Raw genomic sequence first — 17,930 nt, 5'->3', positions numbered from 1 at the left:
GATTCTTATAAAAAAACAAAAAGTCCCCTCCCCTGATATCTCCACCCATGGACTTCACCTCCAGCCTAGAGCAAAACTTTTGCACAGGTCTGCCATTTTTATCGTCTCTAAAGAAAGAGTGACGAAACTCATGGGGCGGGTCTTATTGCATTTAAAGAGACACACACACTAAAACGGAGCGTTCAGAGAGAGCTGACCAGAGGAGGTCACAAACCTCCTCTGCTGCTTGATTCATGTTATATTTGGACCAAAGCGCAGCACAGATTTTTCCTTTAGACCATAGGGGAACTGTTTGAAAAGGTGAAAAATGTGGATAATATGTGCTCTTTAAGTAAATTAACATTTACTTCTGTTAAAAAAAAGACAAATGCAACTATTTGTGTGGACATAATTTATTTTGCATCTGAATTACATCGTTTCTATAACTGAACCGGCATCCATTACAGATAAAATTTAAAGAAACATTTCTTTTATGCTGCCAAACATTTAAACAGATGATGTATAAAAGACACAAATCTCCATAAATAGCCATTAAGAACTGATACGCATTGACTGCTGTTGCAAATTATGAGCAGACTTAATCAGCTTATAAAACAAACAAACTAAATCTGTGTCAACAAGTTTCATCCATGAAAGTTACTTCCAGAACGGCGCGGCTGCCGCAGGAGGACTCGTTGGAGCGAGTGTTTTCTCTATAACTTTCAGAGCGATGGTCTTCACAGCGGTCAGAGCTTCATTGCAGGCTCTGGGTATGTGAGATGGTGGCAGGAGGAAGCCGTAACGCCCGCGGTCCTGGAGCTCAAAAGTGAAGGAGTATTTGATGCCGAGGTTGTACGCCCAGTCGTCTGAACCACCTGGAGCTAAGTCTGAGGAACAAGCAATGCCGTTATCAAAAGGAACGGAATCAAATCAAGCTAATTATACATGCAAATTTAAAACATCTTACATATTGTCTTTGCTCCTGAGCCGTATCTGTAGACGTTTCTGTAGTATCTCCTGATTTTTTGGGCTGCTTCTTTGACCATCTCAAGCTAAAGAAATACATTTTAACAAACAGTTGAACGCCATTCTGCAGAGAAAAAAACATCCACATTCTCCGGAGCGTTTATCTTGAAGAGAAAAGCTGTTATATTTGCATTTGATAGTCACCGAGCAAATCCCTCACCAGGTCGCTGTGGTTCTCCGCCTCCTCTAAGGAGCACGAGTACGGGAAGAGCAGCATCTGAGAGTACGAGTGGATGCTGACGTACAGCTGGATCGTGTCTTTGTGGCTGCGCAGGAAGTCGGCCACGGCTTGAGACTCTGGTTCGGACTCGGGGAAGGCGCCACAGTAGATCTCGGTGCAGGGGTCAGGAGAAGCTCCCTCGGCTGCAAGACACAGCATCACTTCATGTCATGTCATGTTATGTTATGATGTGGTACAAAGAACTACAACCCTCGAGTGTTTTCATCAAAAAGGGTAAAAAAAAATCTGTGAGTGTCAAGATCTTGACACATTAACATCCTGTGGTTCTGTTATAAGTCAGAGATTATTACCTTTACTTCCATGTAAAAAATGTGTCTTAATTTTTGGTAACATGTAGACTTCATGGATATTTTAAATGTCAGACAACATAATGGAAAAGACCCAGACAGAGACAAACCTTTTTTTTTCAAATAAGAATAAAAAAAAGTTTCTTTTCACCGGAAACTTCTCTTCAAAGCCACCAGACTCCATTCACAAAAATAACCATTTTGCCTTTCAGAAATACAGAATACTGATCTTAAACTGCCTCAAGCATTCAGTTTGTTTGTGTTGTTTGGAACATTATGATCTGGACTGACAGACTCAATAACCTGTAGACCACTAAATGTAAACGTGAGACCAGCTGTCCTCATGCTCTGCTGGGTAATAATATCGTTTTTTGAATGCAGCTCTGTAGCTTGAAAGTGGCAAATTTTAAAAATGAAACGTATCTTTAAAAGAAGTTTATTAAAGGAGACGAAAGGAGCGCAGATGGCTCAGGTTCACGTCCTTTCCTGCATGTCAAACCCACTCTGTCTCCCCTGTTTCCTTCTCTCTCCACATGCATATGCAAACAGTATTGTAAAGGTTATAAATACAAGAATCTTACTTTAATATAAGATCTTTTTATTTTGGGATTAAGAAATTCACTTTTACTTTAAGAGTATCAGTTTGACTTCATGAAGCTGCAGCTTTTGTTCCAATCGACAAATTATTATATTGGGTTGAATTTGAACACACTTGTTCTCAGAAGATTACGTTAAGTGGGATGTCTACTTTGTTGTGATGATTCTTCAGTACAGGACAGCAGGTTTATTGGCTGTAGAGCGGAGGACTTACTGCACCAGTTGGCATCAAAGTTCCTGTTCAGGTCGACTCCGACGCAGCCGCCGCGCATGCTGACGGAGCGGTTCTTCCTCCACATCCTGTTCTGGGATAAAAGAAGGACGGATCATGAATCCACCTGCTATTTTATGCCTTTACAACATCCCTGTTATGATTATATTTTTTTATGCGTTCTCACTGTGGTCCACGTGTAAGCGTATCCATCGGGGTTCAGAACAGGCAGGATGTAGACGTCCATGTTGTCCAGGATGTCAGTGATGTCTCGGTTCATATTGTAAAATGACAACGACTAAGGGGGAGAAGGGACGTTGATGTTAGAGCGAGAACACTGTGTAACACACACTCTGAAATGTTTGCGCCCCTGCTGTGGGACTCAGTGTACTCACATGCTGAACAAACCACAAGCAGAAAGCAGGAGAGATCCACTCCCTGGCGTGGATCCCACAGTCGATCCACATGGCCTTTTTATCTGCTCTGTCATTTAAAGACAACTGAGGGAGGAAGGAACGGTTAGTCAGAAGTTGAAATGCTCAACAAGCATCTTATCGTCAGGTAAGGAGTGAAAGAACCTTCAGGACGTAGAGCGGCCGTTTCTCACTTGATGAGCCAATGAGAATGGTTTTTACTGTGGCAGGGTGTTCCTGCGTGGTCCTGTTTATCCAATCGTAGATCTACAATGATTAAAGAGAAATATATATTGAGTTCCATGTAATCTAATAATATTGTCAATGCAAACAAAAAAAAAACGATTTAAAAAGTGCCAAAACTTGTTCAATGTGGCCACATGTTAGAAAAGGTGAAAAAGGGGGCTAATATGTCCTCTTTAAACTTTGCACTCATAGTTATGTAATCTGGTTGATAAACGAGGCGTGCGTACATCCTCCAGACTGTGGTATCTCTCATAGAAAGTTGAGCTGCTTCGTGGATCGGTGGAGTCGTTCCTCGTCTGCATTTCGATCAACTCATTGGTGTTGGCCAGTAACACCCTGAATCAAATAAAAACAAAAACAACAGAGCGCAGCGAACATGCAGTAAGTCTGTGAGCTCACACTCTTTGCATGAATGCATGCACAATTTCAGAAGTGGCAACATACGTGTGAGTTATGGCGTGTCCCTGCAGCAGGTTCTTTACAGTCTCTAAGTTGGTTGCAGGAACAAACAGGTGGACCTCACTTTCCTCTTGAATGTACTGAGATGCAACAGGCTGCCATAAGGCTGTCTGGGAGAAAATATCATGCAGAGAAGTCACAGGGGGTGAATGAAAGAAAGCCATATGAAGAAACATGCAACTCCTACCTCATACTGAGAGGTCAGATTCTTCACAATGTCTACTTGCTCCTGTGTGTTTGGGGTGATCGACAGGATCTGGTCCCTGAAGGAGACGAAATGGAGCACATGAAGGACGCAGAGGTCTGAGGAATGCGTCACAATGTTTTAAAGGCGGGGGTAACTCCTACTACGTTGCTGCTGTTTATTTTAAAAGATAGTTGTGCGACCTGAATACATTCGGATAACAGAACAATCGTGTAAAGGGAATACATTTGAATCACTGCGTCATTTTGCTCGGTTCTTTGTGTAAAGGGAAGTGACTCACTCTTCCCAGGGTAGCTCATAAAAAATATCCAAATCCACTTACTGTGTTTCTGTGCAGTGTCCAGTCTTCAGGAGTTTCTGCACGTTAATTAAAACATACAATATCCAAAGAGTTTTCATGATGTCAGGATTCCAACCTGGAAATGACAAGAGGTTTGTTCCCAAAACACAGGAGAAGGGAGAGATTATTGATCAAATCAGTGTTTATTTAGGAGTTAAACATTACTTTTGTTGAAAGACGAGGGCACAGAACAGCAATCATGACTGAAAGAGAGAGAGAGCAGGTTGTCTGTATACCTGATACTATAGCTCAAAATAGTTATAGTGTTATCATTGAAGGACTTTAAATTCAATTGGCCAACTGCAAAAATAATCCACATATATTATCAATAGGATTGATTATTGTGCTTACACAAATCCTACACAAGGCTTTTATAAGCATTTTGGTTCTGCTGCCTGTTCAATTACTACTTAATAATACACAACTGTTTGTTTTAACTGTCTAATTGTTGGATAGATTGATAGATCAAACATATGATAATAAAAAATAGTCAATATAAAAACTCTACTTCAGTTAAATACGTGTATTTAATGGCTCAAATTAAGGAAAGTGGTTGCAGTGACACCTCCCCAACAATAGATGGCGCTCAATAATAAATACTCCCAAATCACAAAGGAGGAACAAGAAGTTAAAAACGGTGATGTGTTGTTAAAGATGTCGCCTCACGATCAGCTGGCGCTCTATTTGTGTGAAATAACACGGTAAGAAAAATCAAACTATGCTTTTCAATCCACACATCCGCTGCTGAAACGTCACATTTTAAAAAAGCGTCGCTGGCTTCAGCGTCATCGCGTTAGCTGCTGCTAACTATAGAACGTGTAGTAGCTGACAGTTGCTACTGGCAACGTCATTTACGTCAAATACGTCATTTTAAAAAAAATATTGTATTTTAGCTTCATAACGCCAAACTAATGTGTTTATTATAGAGTACATTCTACATAAATATACAGACGTGTCTAGTTTGTTTAAAGATTTACCTCATGACGTTTATTTATTTACCTAAAGATGTGAACAGTTAATACTTGTATAAAGTCTATTTATCATTAATAACGCTTTGTTTACATGCAAAATAATGTTTTTATTACATGCTACCTCTTGTATTCTTCGCCTGTTTGTCTTTTTTAAACATCTGTTGGGTTCACGGTCATTACTGTTGGTTCTCGGGGTGTAACAGTTAAATATGTACTGAAACAAGACAACCAGAACATTCCCCCACAGTGGAACAGTCTCCTCATTTTAAGTCAGCTCATTTACATGTTTCCGATTTGCTGGGAGTCATACCTCAGAGTTCTCTCTCCTTGATGCAGGTTGCTGTGGAAGTTGCTGCTGCCTCTGCTGTTCCTGTGCGTGCTGCTGATCGCCGTCCTGGTCCTGCTGGTTCTGGCTGTACGTCTTTGGCTTCAGAGCAGCAGGAACGCTCGGCGGGCGAGGGATGGACGTCCGACTGTGGCCTTCTTCCACCCGTACTGTAACGCTGGTGGAGGGGGAGAGAGGGTGCTCTGGTGTGCGATCAGGGCGCTACAAAACAGGTGATTTATGGATAACGTACTGTTTTCTGCACCCTTACCTTCTTTGCTCTGTGAAGGCACACCGTATGTTCAACCTGCGTCTCTTACAGGTACGTGGATGTTAACTTTGTGGTGTACACGGGCGACCTGGGTGTCACGGGTCAGCAGATTCTGGAAGGGGCACGTCGGCGTTTCAACATCGCGCTCCCTCGCTCGATTCAGTTCGTCTTCCTGAGGCATCGGCTGCTGGTGGAGCCGGGCCTCTTTCCTCACTTCACCCTCCTGGGTCAGAGCGTGGGCTCCGTCTTCCTGGGATGGGAGGCGCTGACGGAGTTCGTTCCGGACCTTTACATCGACTCCATGGGCTACGCCTTCACTCTCCCCCTGTTCCGCTACCTGGGAGGCTGCAGCGTGGGGAGTTATGTTCACTACCCCACCATCAGCACTGACATGCTGTCTGTGGTGAGAGAGAGGAACCCCAGGTAATCCTTCTTCTTCTTCTCCTTTTGTCTTCGTCCTACAAAGGTTGCTGGATTTATAACGCAACCTGTGGCTGTTCCAGGTTCAACAACGCAGACTACGTCTCCAACAGTCTCTTCCTGAGCGCCTTCAAGGTGGTCTACTACTGCCTCTTCGCCCTCCTCTACGGCATGGCCGGCTCCTGCAGCGACCTCATCATGGTCAACTCCTCCTGGACCCTGGACCACATCCTGTCACTGTGGCGTGCTCCGAACCGCACCAGCGTTGTCTACCCGCCCTGCGACGTCAGCGCCTTCCTGGACATCCCTCTGGAGGAGGACGGGGACAGGAAGTGCCACTCGATCGTCTCCGTCGGGCAGTTCAGGCCGGAGAAGGACCACCGGCTGCAGATCAGAGCGTTCAAAAAGGTGTTGGACCGCAGGAGGGAGGGGGCAGGGGGAAGAGAGGCGCTGAAGCTGGTTCTGATTGGTGGATGCAGGAACCAGGAGGACGAGGACAGGGTGCTGATGCTGAGGGGACTGTGCCAGGAGCTGGGTGTGGCGGACAGGGTGGAGTTTAAACTAAATGTTCCTTTTGATGAGCTGAAGAGAGAGATGGGGGAAGCGACCATCGGGCTGCATACCATGTGGAACGAACACTTTGGAATCGGTAATTTGACAGCCTGATGTTCCCTTAAAATATTAATAAAAAAGATCTTCTAGATTTTACATTTTGCCTTTTTTCCTCCTCCAGGTGTTGTCGAATGTATGGCGGCAGGAAAAGTCATCCTGGCGCACAAATCCGGCGGTCCCAAGCTGGACATCGTGGTCCCTCACGAAGGCGGCCAAACAGGCTTCCTTGCCGAGGACGAGGACGGATACGCCGAGGCCGTGGAGAGGATCCTCTCGCTGCCGCCTGAAACCCGCCTGCAGATCAGACGGAATGCACGCCAGTCCGTCGCCCGCTTCTCCGATCAGGAGTTTGAAGCGTGTTTCTGCGCGGCCGTGGAGCCTCTGATGGGAACACTTGAACGATGAGAGGACTCTAACTCTGTTTGTATTCTACATGTTAGAGGCTGTTAGGACACTGAGCACCTTGATTTTGATGCCCTCACACTGTAGCACTGACACTTTGTTCTCAGAGTACAGACAAGTTAAGAAAAAGATCAAATCGTTTCCTTTTTTTTACCTCACGTGGTTTAGAGAAATCCAGAGATGTTTAGTTTGAGTTGTTTCTGTAAATACTCGACTCGGTTAGATTAAAAAAAAAAAAAAGCTCTGACTTTGTACAGGAAACATTCCTTTGTTTTTTAGTTTCACCAAAACAAGATTTATCATATTAAATATGTTGAGAATGGGTTCAGGGGAGCAAAATACTCTTTGAAAAGACACAATCAGGTGTAAGAGGACTAAAGGGAGAACAGGAATGTTTCGTTTACGCGTCCAAAACGTGGAATATTTTTGATATTGAAGAATGTAATTAAAGGTGTAATAAAGTCACGGTGTGCCGTTATTGAATAAAAAGTCTGAAATGCACTGATTTCTAAATGTTTTAAATGAGAGACGCCTCAACAGCAACATTTCCATTCAGACCGTCTAATCATTACTTAGTACATTACATACAGTAAGTAATGCATGAATTAACCCAAACACTAAAATTAGTATATGACTTCTGGTTTGAATTAATTTACAAAATAAAAATATATTTCAATTGCATATACGTCGCCTCTCGATCAACATCACTCAAAAATAGATTTTTAAGTCTGGGAGTTCTGTTTCCTTTTCTTTAAACAGACATACATGATAAATCAGAGATGGTGCAGTACAGGCCATTACTCAGATCTGTGTGATATTTAGTGTTCAAGACTGACCAGAGCAGAGTCATCGTCAGCAGGAGCACTCCTGTTTTCATTGCACCTCCTCCTCCTCCTCCTCACATCCAGCCAGGTCCGTTCTCAGCTCCTCACAGGAAGTTAAGATCAGAGATGATGTGTTTTAAAGACAGAATTCTTTTCCCCCCTTTTAATGATACTTGATTGGTTAGATCTAAAGAGCTCCAGTCTTATTAATGAAGGAAAACGCGATTAAACAATCCATTCAACAGCTAATCGTCGGAAAAAACTGATTACATGATAAGACCACTAGAGGCCGCATTAACTCCACAAATACAACAGATAAGCGACTTCAAAAAGTGCTTAAAAAGCATGTAGTCAAATGAATAACCTGTGCAGATGTTTGCAGCTGCGTCACACCTGACGATTTAGAAAGACAAAATGAGGACTCTGAGACAAGTTGAGGTCTGGTTTGAACATTTATATCGTGATTTTCAGTTTAAATGCAAGAGGACACATTTACTCTTATCTGCAACCGCTTTTCTTCATGTCACTCGGCCCCACATGTTCACACATCAGCACGTCAATAACTTACATACTGTACTGAAGCAAACATCCTGTAAAAGACAATGATATTTAGTTAGAAAGAAATGGGACGCTGCCTCTGCTGCAGGACCAAAGAGCAGCCTGTGTGGAAAAGATCTTCACCTTCAAAGCATTCATTTCCACACAAAAGCCCAATTTAAAACCGGTTTAAAGTGTCTCAAAAGGTAAATGATATGTCGTCCTGATGCACACAGACATGTTGACATTGAGCACCCTTAAAATGAGGCCATTTGCTGCGAGAAGTCAAAACCCTTGATGATCCAATCTGCAGGTGCAAAGTCAAAGATATAACCTCAGTTGGACCGTAGTGCACCGAGGATTGAAGCAGTAATGGCACCATGAAGAAACAAAGATACGACGGACACACAAAGTTGAAACATTCAGTCTGATGCCAGACTTCTGTTATCGACGACATGGTTTAGTTCTCTGTACACTGACCCCGACTAATGTATGTTTTATCAGCTTGTGTGGATAACATGAGTATACTTCACAATCCAATCTGTACATTCTTGAACGACATCCTGAAATGTGATACCATGTAAGTTTAGAAGGCGGCGGGATGGGGAGGAGTAGCAGCTGCAACTGTACAGACACAAACTGAAGGAGAAGGTCCGAAATCGAGCCAAACACGCGGGAGGGGGGGGGGGGGGGGGGTGTCCACAGAGACGCATCATCACAGGCCTCCCGCCTCCAATGACACAAGTCCTTTAAATAATGTCTTTTTTTTTCTTTTTTCCAGATGCATGGTCCAGACGCTGCTGAACTCTGGGAAGAAATCTGCTCTGACCTCTGTGCAAGACTTTGGGGATAAGGCTTCCTTCTTATTTGCATTTGCACAGTTTCTGAACAGTCTTGAAATGTTGAAGTTAACAGTTTAACAGTTAAAAGTTTGACTTTTTCTATATCAGAGCCCGACCGATATAAATACAGATGGTTAAAAAACAAAACAAAAAAAACACCATTACCAATAAAGCAGATGAGCGGACAATTGGAGTTTTTAACTAAATTATTACTGAGGGGGAAAAAAAATAAAGAGGCGGTGAAATCGAGATATGATATGAAGTTACTGTGATAATACTTTTTGGTGATCTAAAAAGTCTGCAAACTCATTTTTACAGTCTGGAATTGATATAAGACGGGGCAGTAGACCCATTTAAAGCAATCATGTTGCACTCATAACCCACAGCCTGACCTGAACATTCAATTTATCATTTTAAATAATTAAGGGTATTCATCTACCCTTACTTTCTAATATACTCAAAGATCTTTTTTTAAATCGTCACTGAACACTGAACTGTACACCGAGTACAGTAAGAGATGGAGCTGGATCGCCCTCTGCTGGACAAACAACCAAATGACGTCACTTGTAAATCCCCTCGAGGGTTCTTTGCTGCATATGTTCTGTAACAAGAATAGTTTTATCAACACATGCCCATGTTGGCCTGATATCGGTCGGGCTCTAGTTTCATGTCTGGATTTATGTTCCCTAATATGACTCCCTGTATACATTCCATTGTGCCAAAAAAAAATTTGTTCCTCTCTTGACTTTGTTGACCAGCTTTTTTTTTTTTTTAATTTTTTTTTTTTTTTTAAATACAAACTCATAAAAAAATCCTTCCATTTCTCAATCATTAAATAATTTTATATAAAAGCAAACCGAAGCACTCCATGGAGGCCTTTCCTAACCGTGAACGACACCGCAGAATCAAATCAATGCATTCACACTATGCATGTCTTGGTGTTTTTGGATCTCTCTCACTCATGCACACACTTCAGAACTGATTTTTGTTTTTTTTTAAACAGCCTGTTCTTGCATGAGCTCCATGCAGTACCGAAAGCAGAAAGCTCCTCATGTCGGGTTTTTTTTCCTTTTCTTTCATCTGGTACGTGGCACAAACTTACGGCAGAGAAGCGGATACATGGTTGGGCTCAGGCCGGGATCCAGTCATATCTGAATGAGTCGTGTATATTTGAATCTGCTCGGGAACCAGATGGAAGGGTTTTACCAAACGGGGAAATGTGAGACTCTTTGACTTTCTGGCTAGTCTTCATTTTCCAGCGATGAACCGAGAGTTTAAAAAAAAATGCAATAATTCGCAAACACAAAGTGATCACGGCTCGGCTTGGGTCGAAGTATATACACACTCCCATATATTCTGTCATCGTCTTTATCGTGTCCTGATTTTCCAATTTCAACACTCTCCGGTAAGTTTCGTTCCGTCCCCCCGTTTGGGCGGTGCGGGCGGGGGTCCTCGTCGTAACGTTGCATAGCCTGAGATGTTTCCCGACATGTAGCCGCCGTTCCCCCCGTTGCTTTGCTTCGATTGGTCGAGGAGCAGCTCGGGCGGAGGCGGAGGCAGCGCCATGTCGTCCATAGTTCCTGCTGGTTCCAACTTGCCCGTGAGGCCGGCTGAGTTTAGGGAACCCTGGCGACCGACTGACTTTCGCTTCAGTGTCCGGTGAAGATCATCCAGGAAATTGGGCTGGCCCGAGCCGCCCTTTGGGGAGGTGGGCGGAGGGGAAAGTGGCGGGGGGTCTGGCGTGTTGTTGCTGCGCCGTACAAGCGTTGGCGGAGGAGTCTTTTTCAGGGAGCTTTTCCCCCATGTCGAGTTGCTTACGAGGGACACGGGCGGGGGAGGAGGGGGAGCTTGGGGTTGGGGGTTGACCACGGCCACTCTCGGTGGACCTCCGCCATGGGCGTCAGATCCAGGAGGTGGCGGAGGGGGGAAGAGCTCTGAGGCGGGAGGGGGAGGCGGGAAGTAGGCGCACTCGGGAGGCGGCGAGGGGAAGTCACCGCTGATTTGCTTGACCTGGCTCACTTTGGCCTGGAGGGCTGGAGGCAGGTTGGAAAGGTTGAGCTTGCCCGGTTTCCGGGGTGCCGGGGGCCCATTGGAGGGGTCCTTAGAAGGCGATCCAGAGGAATAGGAAGGTGGGCAAGGGGAGGAGGAAGGGGCGTTGCCTTGATGGCCAAACTTGCTCAGTAAGTTCCTCCTGGACTCCTCGTAGGAACCGGAAGAGTTGAGTTTGATGCTGGACTCCCTCTGCGGCGCGGGAGGAGGTTTCTTGCCTCCTGAGCTGGAGGAGCTAGACGGGGATCTCCTCACGGGACAGCCCAAGTTTCCAGGAGGAAGGGGAGGAGGGGGCGGGGTCGGACCTGCGACTTGGGGCGGTGGCGGTGGAGGTGGAGGAGGAGGAGGAGGGGCAGGGAAGCCGGCGTTGTTGTCGGGAGGCGGAGGAGGAAATTCCGGAGACTGCAGCTGCTGGCCTCCGCCTGGCTGCCATCTTGGTTTGGTCTTGACAGCAGGGGGGGAGAGGGGGGCTTTGGGGCTCTCCGTGTAATTGGCCGCTTGGGATGACGCTCCCGGAAACTGACTCGCGAGTTGTTTCACCAAAGACAGGGCAGGAGGGCCCCCTGCTGGATTGGAGGACGGCTTGGACAAGCTGTGCTGCTTCGGCAAAGTGGGAGGCGGCTGGCTGGAGACGTGCCCCGCCTGGAGGCTGAACTGTTTCTTGAAGGTAGCTGGCGGGGGAGGCGGTGGAGGCGGGGGTGGGCACGGGCCACCCAGGGCTGCAGGAGGTGGAGCGGGAGGGAATGGGGAAACGGGGGAGATGGGTTTCGGGGCAGCATGGGGGACGAAGCCAGGGTTGAAGGTTTTTGGTGGAGCCGGAGGAGGAGGTGGGAACTGGGCGGGCACTGGGAACTGCTGGGGCGGAGGAGGAGGTGGCGGTGGAGGCGGAGGGGGTGGAGGTGGGGGTGTTGGAGCAGGGGCAGGGGGCGGGGATTCTTCAATGCCTCCGTTTGGAGAGAGGAGGTCCCGTGGCGGGCTGGGAAAGCGCTCCTTCAAGGCCTGCTTCAGCCCGTTTGGGTAAACAGGGCGGCTCAGCGGAGCCATGACCTCGGGAGGTGGAGGAGGAGGAGGGGGAGGGAATGCCACTCCGTTCATCTGGGGGGCCGGTGGATGGACTGGCGGTGGAGGGATGAAGGAAGGCGGGGCCGCGGGGCTTGGAGGACCCCGCTTCAAGACAGCCATGGCCGACCCTGGAGTTGGCACAGACGGCGGGGGAGGCGGCGGAGGAGGAGGCGGGACATTAGTCCTTGCCGCGATGTGATTGACATTTGGTTTGACGGGCGCTTGCGCTGGGGGCGGAGGTGAGGGTAGAACTTGCTGACCCAAGGCGTGGATGTGGGCGGGCAGCCTGTGGTGGGCGGCGTTGGAAGCGTTCTGGCTCTGTAGCCGGTTGATGGTGCTGAACTTGTACATGGTCGGAGCCGGCGAGTGGTGGGAGACCATTTGAACTGGGGGTGGGGGAGGAGGCGGAGGGGGAGGAGGTGGCGGGGGTGGAGGAGGAGGGGGTGGAGCCACTTCCTGTTGCTGCTGCTGCTGTTGGGGAGCGACGTGGTTGTAGTTGGGGGGCGCCTGCGGCTGTTGTTGCGGCGATTGCGCCGGACGCTGAATCATCGGGGGCGGAGGCGGCTGTGGAGTCTGCTGAGGGGACTGCGGCTGGGGGGGCGGGGTCTGCATCGATGGGCACTGAAGCGGAGGCGGGTGCTGTTGGTGGGACGGAGGTGGAGCTTGGGGAGGGGGCGTCAGGGCGGGATGATCGGCTGAATGCTGGCTGTGATGGCGGTGGCTGTGGGAGGCGTGAGGCAGGGTGCCCGATCTGGACGCCTCCATCCTCATGTGCTGAGAAAAAAAAAGACACATTCAGGAAAAAAAAAAGAAAAAAAAAAAGAGCGACATCTGCAGGACTTTTTTTAACGCCACATTTCTGCGATAGAAAATACTACCTTGGTGTTCTCCTCAATCTGGGTCCCTCGCTTCCAGGCCTCAGAGAAGATGGAGCTCACCACACTCTGGGAGCGGCCATGAGAAGATCCAGTGTCCACCCCGCTGTCTGAGTGTCCCGAGTGATTCGACTGGGACTCTTATATAAAAAAAAAAAAAAAAAAAAAAAAAAAAAGTATTCTTAAAGCAGCTCAAGCATCATTTAAATCAAGAAAACCTCGGTAATAATAATAATATATGTTTTAATAGAGGAAAGAGTGATCTTGGTGCAACACATAAAATGTTAGTCTGATTAGAAAAACTAACTAACCAGGTATGCTCGCCGAGCTGGAGCCTGATCGGATGCTGGAGGTGGACAGAGAGGACCAATCGTAGGCGGCCTCCGTCCTCTTCATGGCCTCCTGGTAGTTCATGTAGAGCTGCTTCCCGTACTAAAAAAAAAAAGCAAGACGGTTAAATACAAATCGACTGATGAGGCACGTTGTTTCTCGAAAAGCATCAAACGACTGTTTCTTATTTTTAAGAGTGACCTTGGCGATGCGGATTCCGTTCACCCATTGGTGCAGCGTCCTGACATCGTCACAGCACAGGTACTTGATGTACTGAGACTTCTTCTGGATCTGTGGGTGCTGCGGGGAGAAAGTCAAAACATGTTTCACCATCAACAAAAGGGCGAATCACATCGGCTTATTACAAAGCAACCGACTTAAATGAAACAACTGTTATTGACTTGTATGGAGGCAGTGCTTTTAAGAGAAGGCGAATGAAGTAAAGACGTTTCCATAAGATGATCACAGATCAAACTGCTGTATAACATCCATACATGGAGCACATCTGTTACTGCACATTTATTTACATGAACATTTGCAGAAATGATTTTTTTATGCATATTTCACTCCCTCTTTAATTATTGTTTTGATGCATATTTTTTCTCCACTTAAATTTTTGATCTATTTTAATTTTTTGCACCGTGTGATTTTCTTCTGCTATGCTGCTTTGCTGCTGTAACACTAAACGTCTCCGCTCGCGAGATGAATAAAGTATTATCTCATCCCGTCTTTCTCCCTTGGGTCTCAAAACACAGGAAGGGGCTTTGTGTACCTTGAGAGCCAGGCAGTAGTCCGTCGGAGCTTTGTATTTGCTGCGGTAGTCTTGACCATAATACACGTTGACATGGTCCAGCTGTAAGAAGCACACGAGGTCTCTGGAAGCCTGCAGAGAGGAGAGAGAGAGAGAGAGAGAGGAAGACTAAAATCAAGGCGCAGACACTCAGCTACGACTGCATCAAGTACTTCCTGTGGAGTTCGTACTCGCTCGATGGAGAAAGACTCGAGTTAAAATGACATATTAATGGTCTCTGAGTGTTTTGGGACAAACTCTGTTTTCTGTGCTTGAGCGATGTCGCTCTAAATGGGCGTTAAATAATGATGCTAAGAGGATCCCGACTGCCCCTGTAGTGGATGTTGTGTGCATGTTAGTCAGAGTAGAAACACAGATTTGAATTAGAGGTGCACAATACTTTCTTTAACATGAAGGCTGTGAAGCGACTTTAGCAAACGAGCTAGCTAGGTGTTAGCTCACGTCTGTACAGGATTTTAGACTTACACAAAAAAATCCAATTGATTGCTTCAGCATCAAGACAGAATATTAATGGCTGCCTTTTAGTGCAAATAAACCTGAATGTGTCTTTTTTTTTTTTTTTTGAAACCTTATTTATCCCCGTGGGGAAATTAGCGCACCAAGCGGTCGACCACAGGAGCAGCAACCCGCATACACCCTGACGGAGCACGGGGAGCAATGTGGGGTTAAGTGTCTTGTCCAAGGACACATCTGACATGTCGCTCTGAGGTTCGAACCCTCGACCTTCCGGTTTGAGAGACGGCAACACAACCCACTGATCCACAGCCGCCCCCCCATTAGGAGATTTACAGTCTCAGATTACAGGTCCAACAAAGATACAAATACAGACTGCTGCATTTGCCTCGCTCCGTTCAAAGCCACCAGACTCCATTGATAAAAGCAGCAATTTTACCTGAACAGAACAGGAAGTCCTTGTGTGCTGTCGACCTGCCTCGTTGGTTTCCTTTTTTTTTTTTTTTTGGAGTTGTGTTATGTGTAAGCTGTCCCGTCAAAACACCTCGGTCACACAAGAACACAAACAAAGTGCCTGATGGAGGCAGCAGACTGTAAACTTCTGCACGGTGAAACGGCTGGTTTCATTAATGAGGTCTGGTGGCTGCAAAGAGAGCCGCATAATGAGAAGCTTCTGGTTTAAAAGAAAGGTCTTTTCTGTTTGACAATCTCCGGTTAGTTGGATGCAACTGCCCTGAAAGATTACATCAGGTTGCCGTCGCTGCACGCTGAAGCAATTACAAAACTTTTTCTTCTTTGTAGACCTCAAAAAGTTTCAAAAAAAGAAAGTTCAGACTTTTAAAATACCTGATATTCTCTTTAAAAAAAAAAAAAAAAAAAAAAAAAGCTTAAAAAGGAGATCCACAGCATAGTCCCTCTTTAACTGATGCTACTAAAGTGGAGTCGCTGCAGAGCGTGGGAAAAGTTTGGGGGATGATCGTACTAAAAATAGATCACATGCGCACGACAAATCTTCTCTGGTATGAAGGAGAAAAAAAAAAACGTGACTTCACAGAAAACAGGAAAGCTCAGAAGGATGTTTCTGGCCCTGCATCTTAATGTCGTCTCGCTGACCTTGGCTTTGCCTTTGGGGACGTAGTAGATCCCTGACGCTCTGAGGAGGAAGTAACGCTTCTTCCACGACTTCTTCCCGTCTTCCTTTAGCCAGAGGATGCCTTCGATCTCCGGCACTGAGACCGTACCGCCGCAGAAACACTCCTGATAAGACACACACACAGTTTTTTTAATCTATTAAAAAAAAAACAAAAAAAAAAAAACTGCAGTCTGTGTGTATTCTCACCTCTAACAGTGCTTCTTTGTTCCTGTCGGCCATTTCAGACGTCTCCTTCCGCCCCAACAAATAGTTCTGGAGAGGATTGAGAAAATTAGTGAAAAGAGAGGAGGAGGCTCACCTCGTCTTATGTGAAATAAATTATTCACCTTTGACTCGCTTTAGAGCTTTGACCTACTTCCAACACAAACACGCTCCCTGTTCACTCTCTGGGCTGTGCATGCATAAACAATGTGTTTGTGTGTAGAGCATACGCTTCCAGCTTTTTTTTTTTTCTTCCACACAGAATGTAGAGCGGAGCTACGTGAGAAAACGATCCACCCTCCTCGATCTCGTCACTGTGTGTGTGTGTGTGTGTGTGTGTGTGTGTGTGTGTGTGTGTGTGTGAGAGTCACCTGAGGGTTCTTGAAGAGGGCGTATTTCTCGATGCGTTCGATGAACATCAGCTTGTTGTGGCTGTCCCGAGTCCAGTTCAAGAGATTCTCCACCAAATTCTCGTGATCCTCGAAAATACGCTCTGCGAGAGGAGAGGTTTTTTTTGTTGCTGATTTGTACTTCATTTTCTCCCTCCAGATCTTTGGCGCCTCCAGCACCTCTAACTTCTTACCCATCTGCAGCTCGTTGATGGTTTCCACCAGAGACCAGTCAGGGCTGTATCCGCAGTGGGACTTATCCAGCAGGCTGTCCAGCACCTGTCTGACTGTCTGCCGCTCGTCCACCATCATGGTCTTGGAGCTCTCGTCTGACATGTGGACCCGGATCACAAGCTGAGGAAAGAGGGGATCAGCTTGTTGTTATACAATCCTGCACTGTGATTGGCTATTTGCTCATCGCCTTCTTTGGACAGACATGTTTTTTGAGTCCCTGCAGAAATCAGCTCAGATGTTTGACTTGTTACAACTTGTGTGTGTGTGTGTGTGTGTGTGTGTGTGTGTGTGTGTGTGTGTGTGTGTGTGTGTGTGTGTGTGTGTGTGTGTGTGTGTGTGTGTGTGTGTGTGTGTGTGTGTGTGTGTGTGTGTGTGTGTGTGTGTGTGTGTGTTGGTGACATAGCCGCTAGGCTACTGGCACCCCGATTTATTTTGCAATCTTAAAACGTAGGTCCCATTAAGAGGTGTTTGTGTGTCGCCTTCAATCAACTTTGCTGGTCGTCCTTTGGCATGTTCTTGTAGTGTGTGTGATAACTACATGTAACCCAGCATGTCTGCTGTGTATTTTTAATAAGGCCACGGATTGTAATTATGGATGGACAGCTTTCTCTAAAAGAAGTAGAAGAAGAAATCTGATTAAGGAAGAGGGGGGGAGGGGTCGTTCCAAATACTTCAAAACTATTTATGGGGTCACAAAAGTCACAAACAAGAAAGCCGAAAAATCCAATAATCTGGCCAAAGTTGTCTCCACAGGCAGCAAAAAGTCCCCCCATAATCAGCCAGATTAAAGTAAGCTGCAGACCAACACACACACGGGCCAAATCCAGCCTCCCTACATAGACCTCTTCCTGGTGTGAAATCTAGCAAAGGCCTCAATTCCTTGACCTCCTGCCCGTCCCTTCCCACTGGAACCCCCGATGCCCAATGCACTTACAGATGCGGCTGATTGATTTGAGACTCCGACCAATGAGAAAGAGGGAGTAAGAAAGTGCAGTCTGACCTATATATCTGAGACCGGACGAACCCCTTAACCCCCGGAGTCTCTGCAGGGAAGAAAATGAAGAACGCGTTTTTTTATGAGCGTTTGATCCAAACGCAACGAAACGTACCAAATGTTAGGAATGCAAAAAACCTCGAGAAACGGTGCTCGCCGTGCAGACAGCGG

At 46.3% G+C, this 17,930-nt stretch overlaps 3 protein-coding genes across 8 annotated transcripts in view; 1 reads left to right on the top strand and 2 right to left on the bottom strand.

The window, feature by feature from the left end:
* Nucleotides 1-376: 376 nt before the first annotated feature.
* On the bottom strand, nucleotides 377-5,366 carry cpb2 (carboxypeptidase B2 (plasma)). Of its 2 annotated transcripts, none has more exons than XM_079336823.1 (12): nucleotides 5,286-5,366; nucleotides 3,987-4,080; nucleotides 3,647-3,722; nucleotides 3,445-3,569; nucleotides 3,228-3,336; nucleotides 2,920-3,021; nucleotides 2,737-2,841; nucleotides 2,529-2,639; nucleotides 2,345-2,435; nucleotides 1,166-1,368; nucleotides 947-1,031; nucleotides 377-866 (listed from the first exon to the last, which is right to left on the bottom strand). In XM_079336823.1, exons 2-12 carry the CDS (start codon nucleotides 4,061-4,063, stop codon nucleotides 637-639), a joined length of 1,314 nt encoding a protein of 437 aa, XP_079192949.1. In that variant the 5' UTR covers nucleotides 4,064-4,080; nucleotides 5,286-5,366; the 3' UTR covers nucleotides 377-636. The 2 variants fall into 2 exon arrangements, with proteins under 2 accessions (XP_079192949.1, XP_079192948.1); XM_079336822.1 differs by lacking the exon at nucleotides 5,286-5,366 and adding an exon at nucleotides 4,671-4,995.
* Nucleotides 4,564-7,506, top strand: alg11 (ALG11 alpha-1,2-mannosyltransferase). The gene is made up of 5 exons (XM_079336821.1): nucleotides 4,564-4,705; nucleotides 5,312-5,533; nucleotides 5,623-5,994; nucleotides 6,075-6,640; nucleotides 6,725-7,506. The coding sequence occupies exons 1-5, from the start codon at nucleotides 4,584-4,586 to the stop codon at nucleotides 7,006-7,008; spliced, it is 1,566 nt and encodes a 521-aa protein (XP_079192947.1). The 5' UTR covers nucleotides 4,564-4,583; the 3' UTR covers nucleotides 7,009-7,506.
* A 762-nt stretch (nucleotides 7,507-8,268) lies between these two features.
* Nucleotides 8,269-17,930, bottom strand: part of raph1b (Ras association (RalGDS/AF-6) and pleckstrin homology domains 1b) — a 47,151-nt gene continuing 37,489 nt past the window's right edge. For all 5 annotated transcript variants that reach the window (XM_079336750.1, XM_079336748.1, XM_079336751.1 and 2 more), the window contains 9 exons: nucleotides 16,726-16,885; nucleotides 16,514-16,635; nucleotides 16,128-16,193; nucleotides 15,902-16,045; nucleotides 14,297-14,407; nucleotides 13,726-13,824; nucleotides 13,506-13,626; nucleotides 13,198-13,334; nucleotides 8,269-13,093 (listed from right to left, as the gene is read on the bottom strand). In XM_079336750.1, coding sequence (XP_079192876.1) covers nucleotides 10,601-13,093; nucleotides 13,198-13,334; nucleotides 13,506-13,626; nucleotides 13,726-13,824; nucleotides 14,297-14,407; nucleotides 15,902-16,045; nucleotides 16,128-16,193; nucleotides 16,514-16,635; nucleotides 16,726-16,885 — 3,453 coding nt within the window. In that variant the 3' untranslated portion in view covers nucleotides 8,269-10,600. The remainder of the gene's footprint in view (nucleotides 13,094-13,197; nucleotides 13,335-13,505; nucleotides 13,627-13,725; nucleotides 13,825-14,296; nucleotides 14,408-15,901; nucleotides 16,046-16,127; nucleotides 16,194-16,513; nucleotides 16,636-16,725; nucleotides 16,886-17,930) is intronic.

Source organism: Symphodus melops (genome assembly GCF_947650265.1).
Source record: "Symphodus melops genome assembly, chromosome: 23".
In the NCBI taxonomy this organism is placed as follows: Eukaryota; Metazoa; Chordata; class Actinopteri; order Labriformes; family Labridae; genus Symphodus; species Symphodus melops.
This window is presented reverse-complemented; position numbering and strand designations above follow the sequence as displayed.

Bases quoted from the DNA above. Each gene is read 5' to 3' on its own strand.
- cpb2 (XM_079336823.1), bottom strand. From the start codon at position 4,063: ATGAAAACTCTTTGGATATTGTATGTTTTAATTAACGTGCAGAAACTC. The intron at 3,337-3,444 runs GTATGTTGCCAC...TATTTGATTCAG, and splicing joins GGACACGCCATAACTCACAC to GGTGTTACTGGCCAACACCA. The intron at 2,842-2,919 runs GTTCTTTCACTC...TTCCTCCCTCAG, and splicing joins GGCCGCTCTACGTCCTGAAG to TTGTCTTTAAATGACAGAGC.
- alg11 (XM_079336821.1), top strand. From the start codon at position 4,584: ATGGCGCTCAATAATAAATACTCCCAAATCACAAAGGAGGAACAAGAA. The intron at 5,534-5,622 runs GTGATTTATGGA...CGTCTCTTACAG, and splicing joins ATCAGGGCGCTACAAAACAG to GTACGTGGATGTTAACTTTG. The intron at 6,641-6,724 runs GTAATTTGACAG...TTCCTCCTCCAG, and splicing joins GAACGAACACTTTGGAATCG to GTGTTGTCGAATGTATGGCG.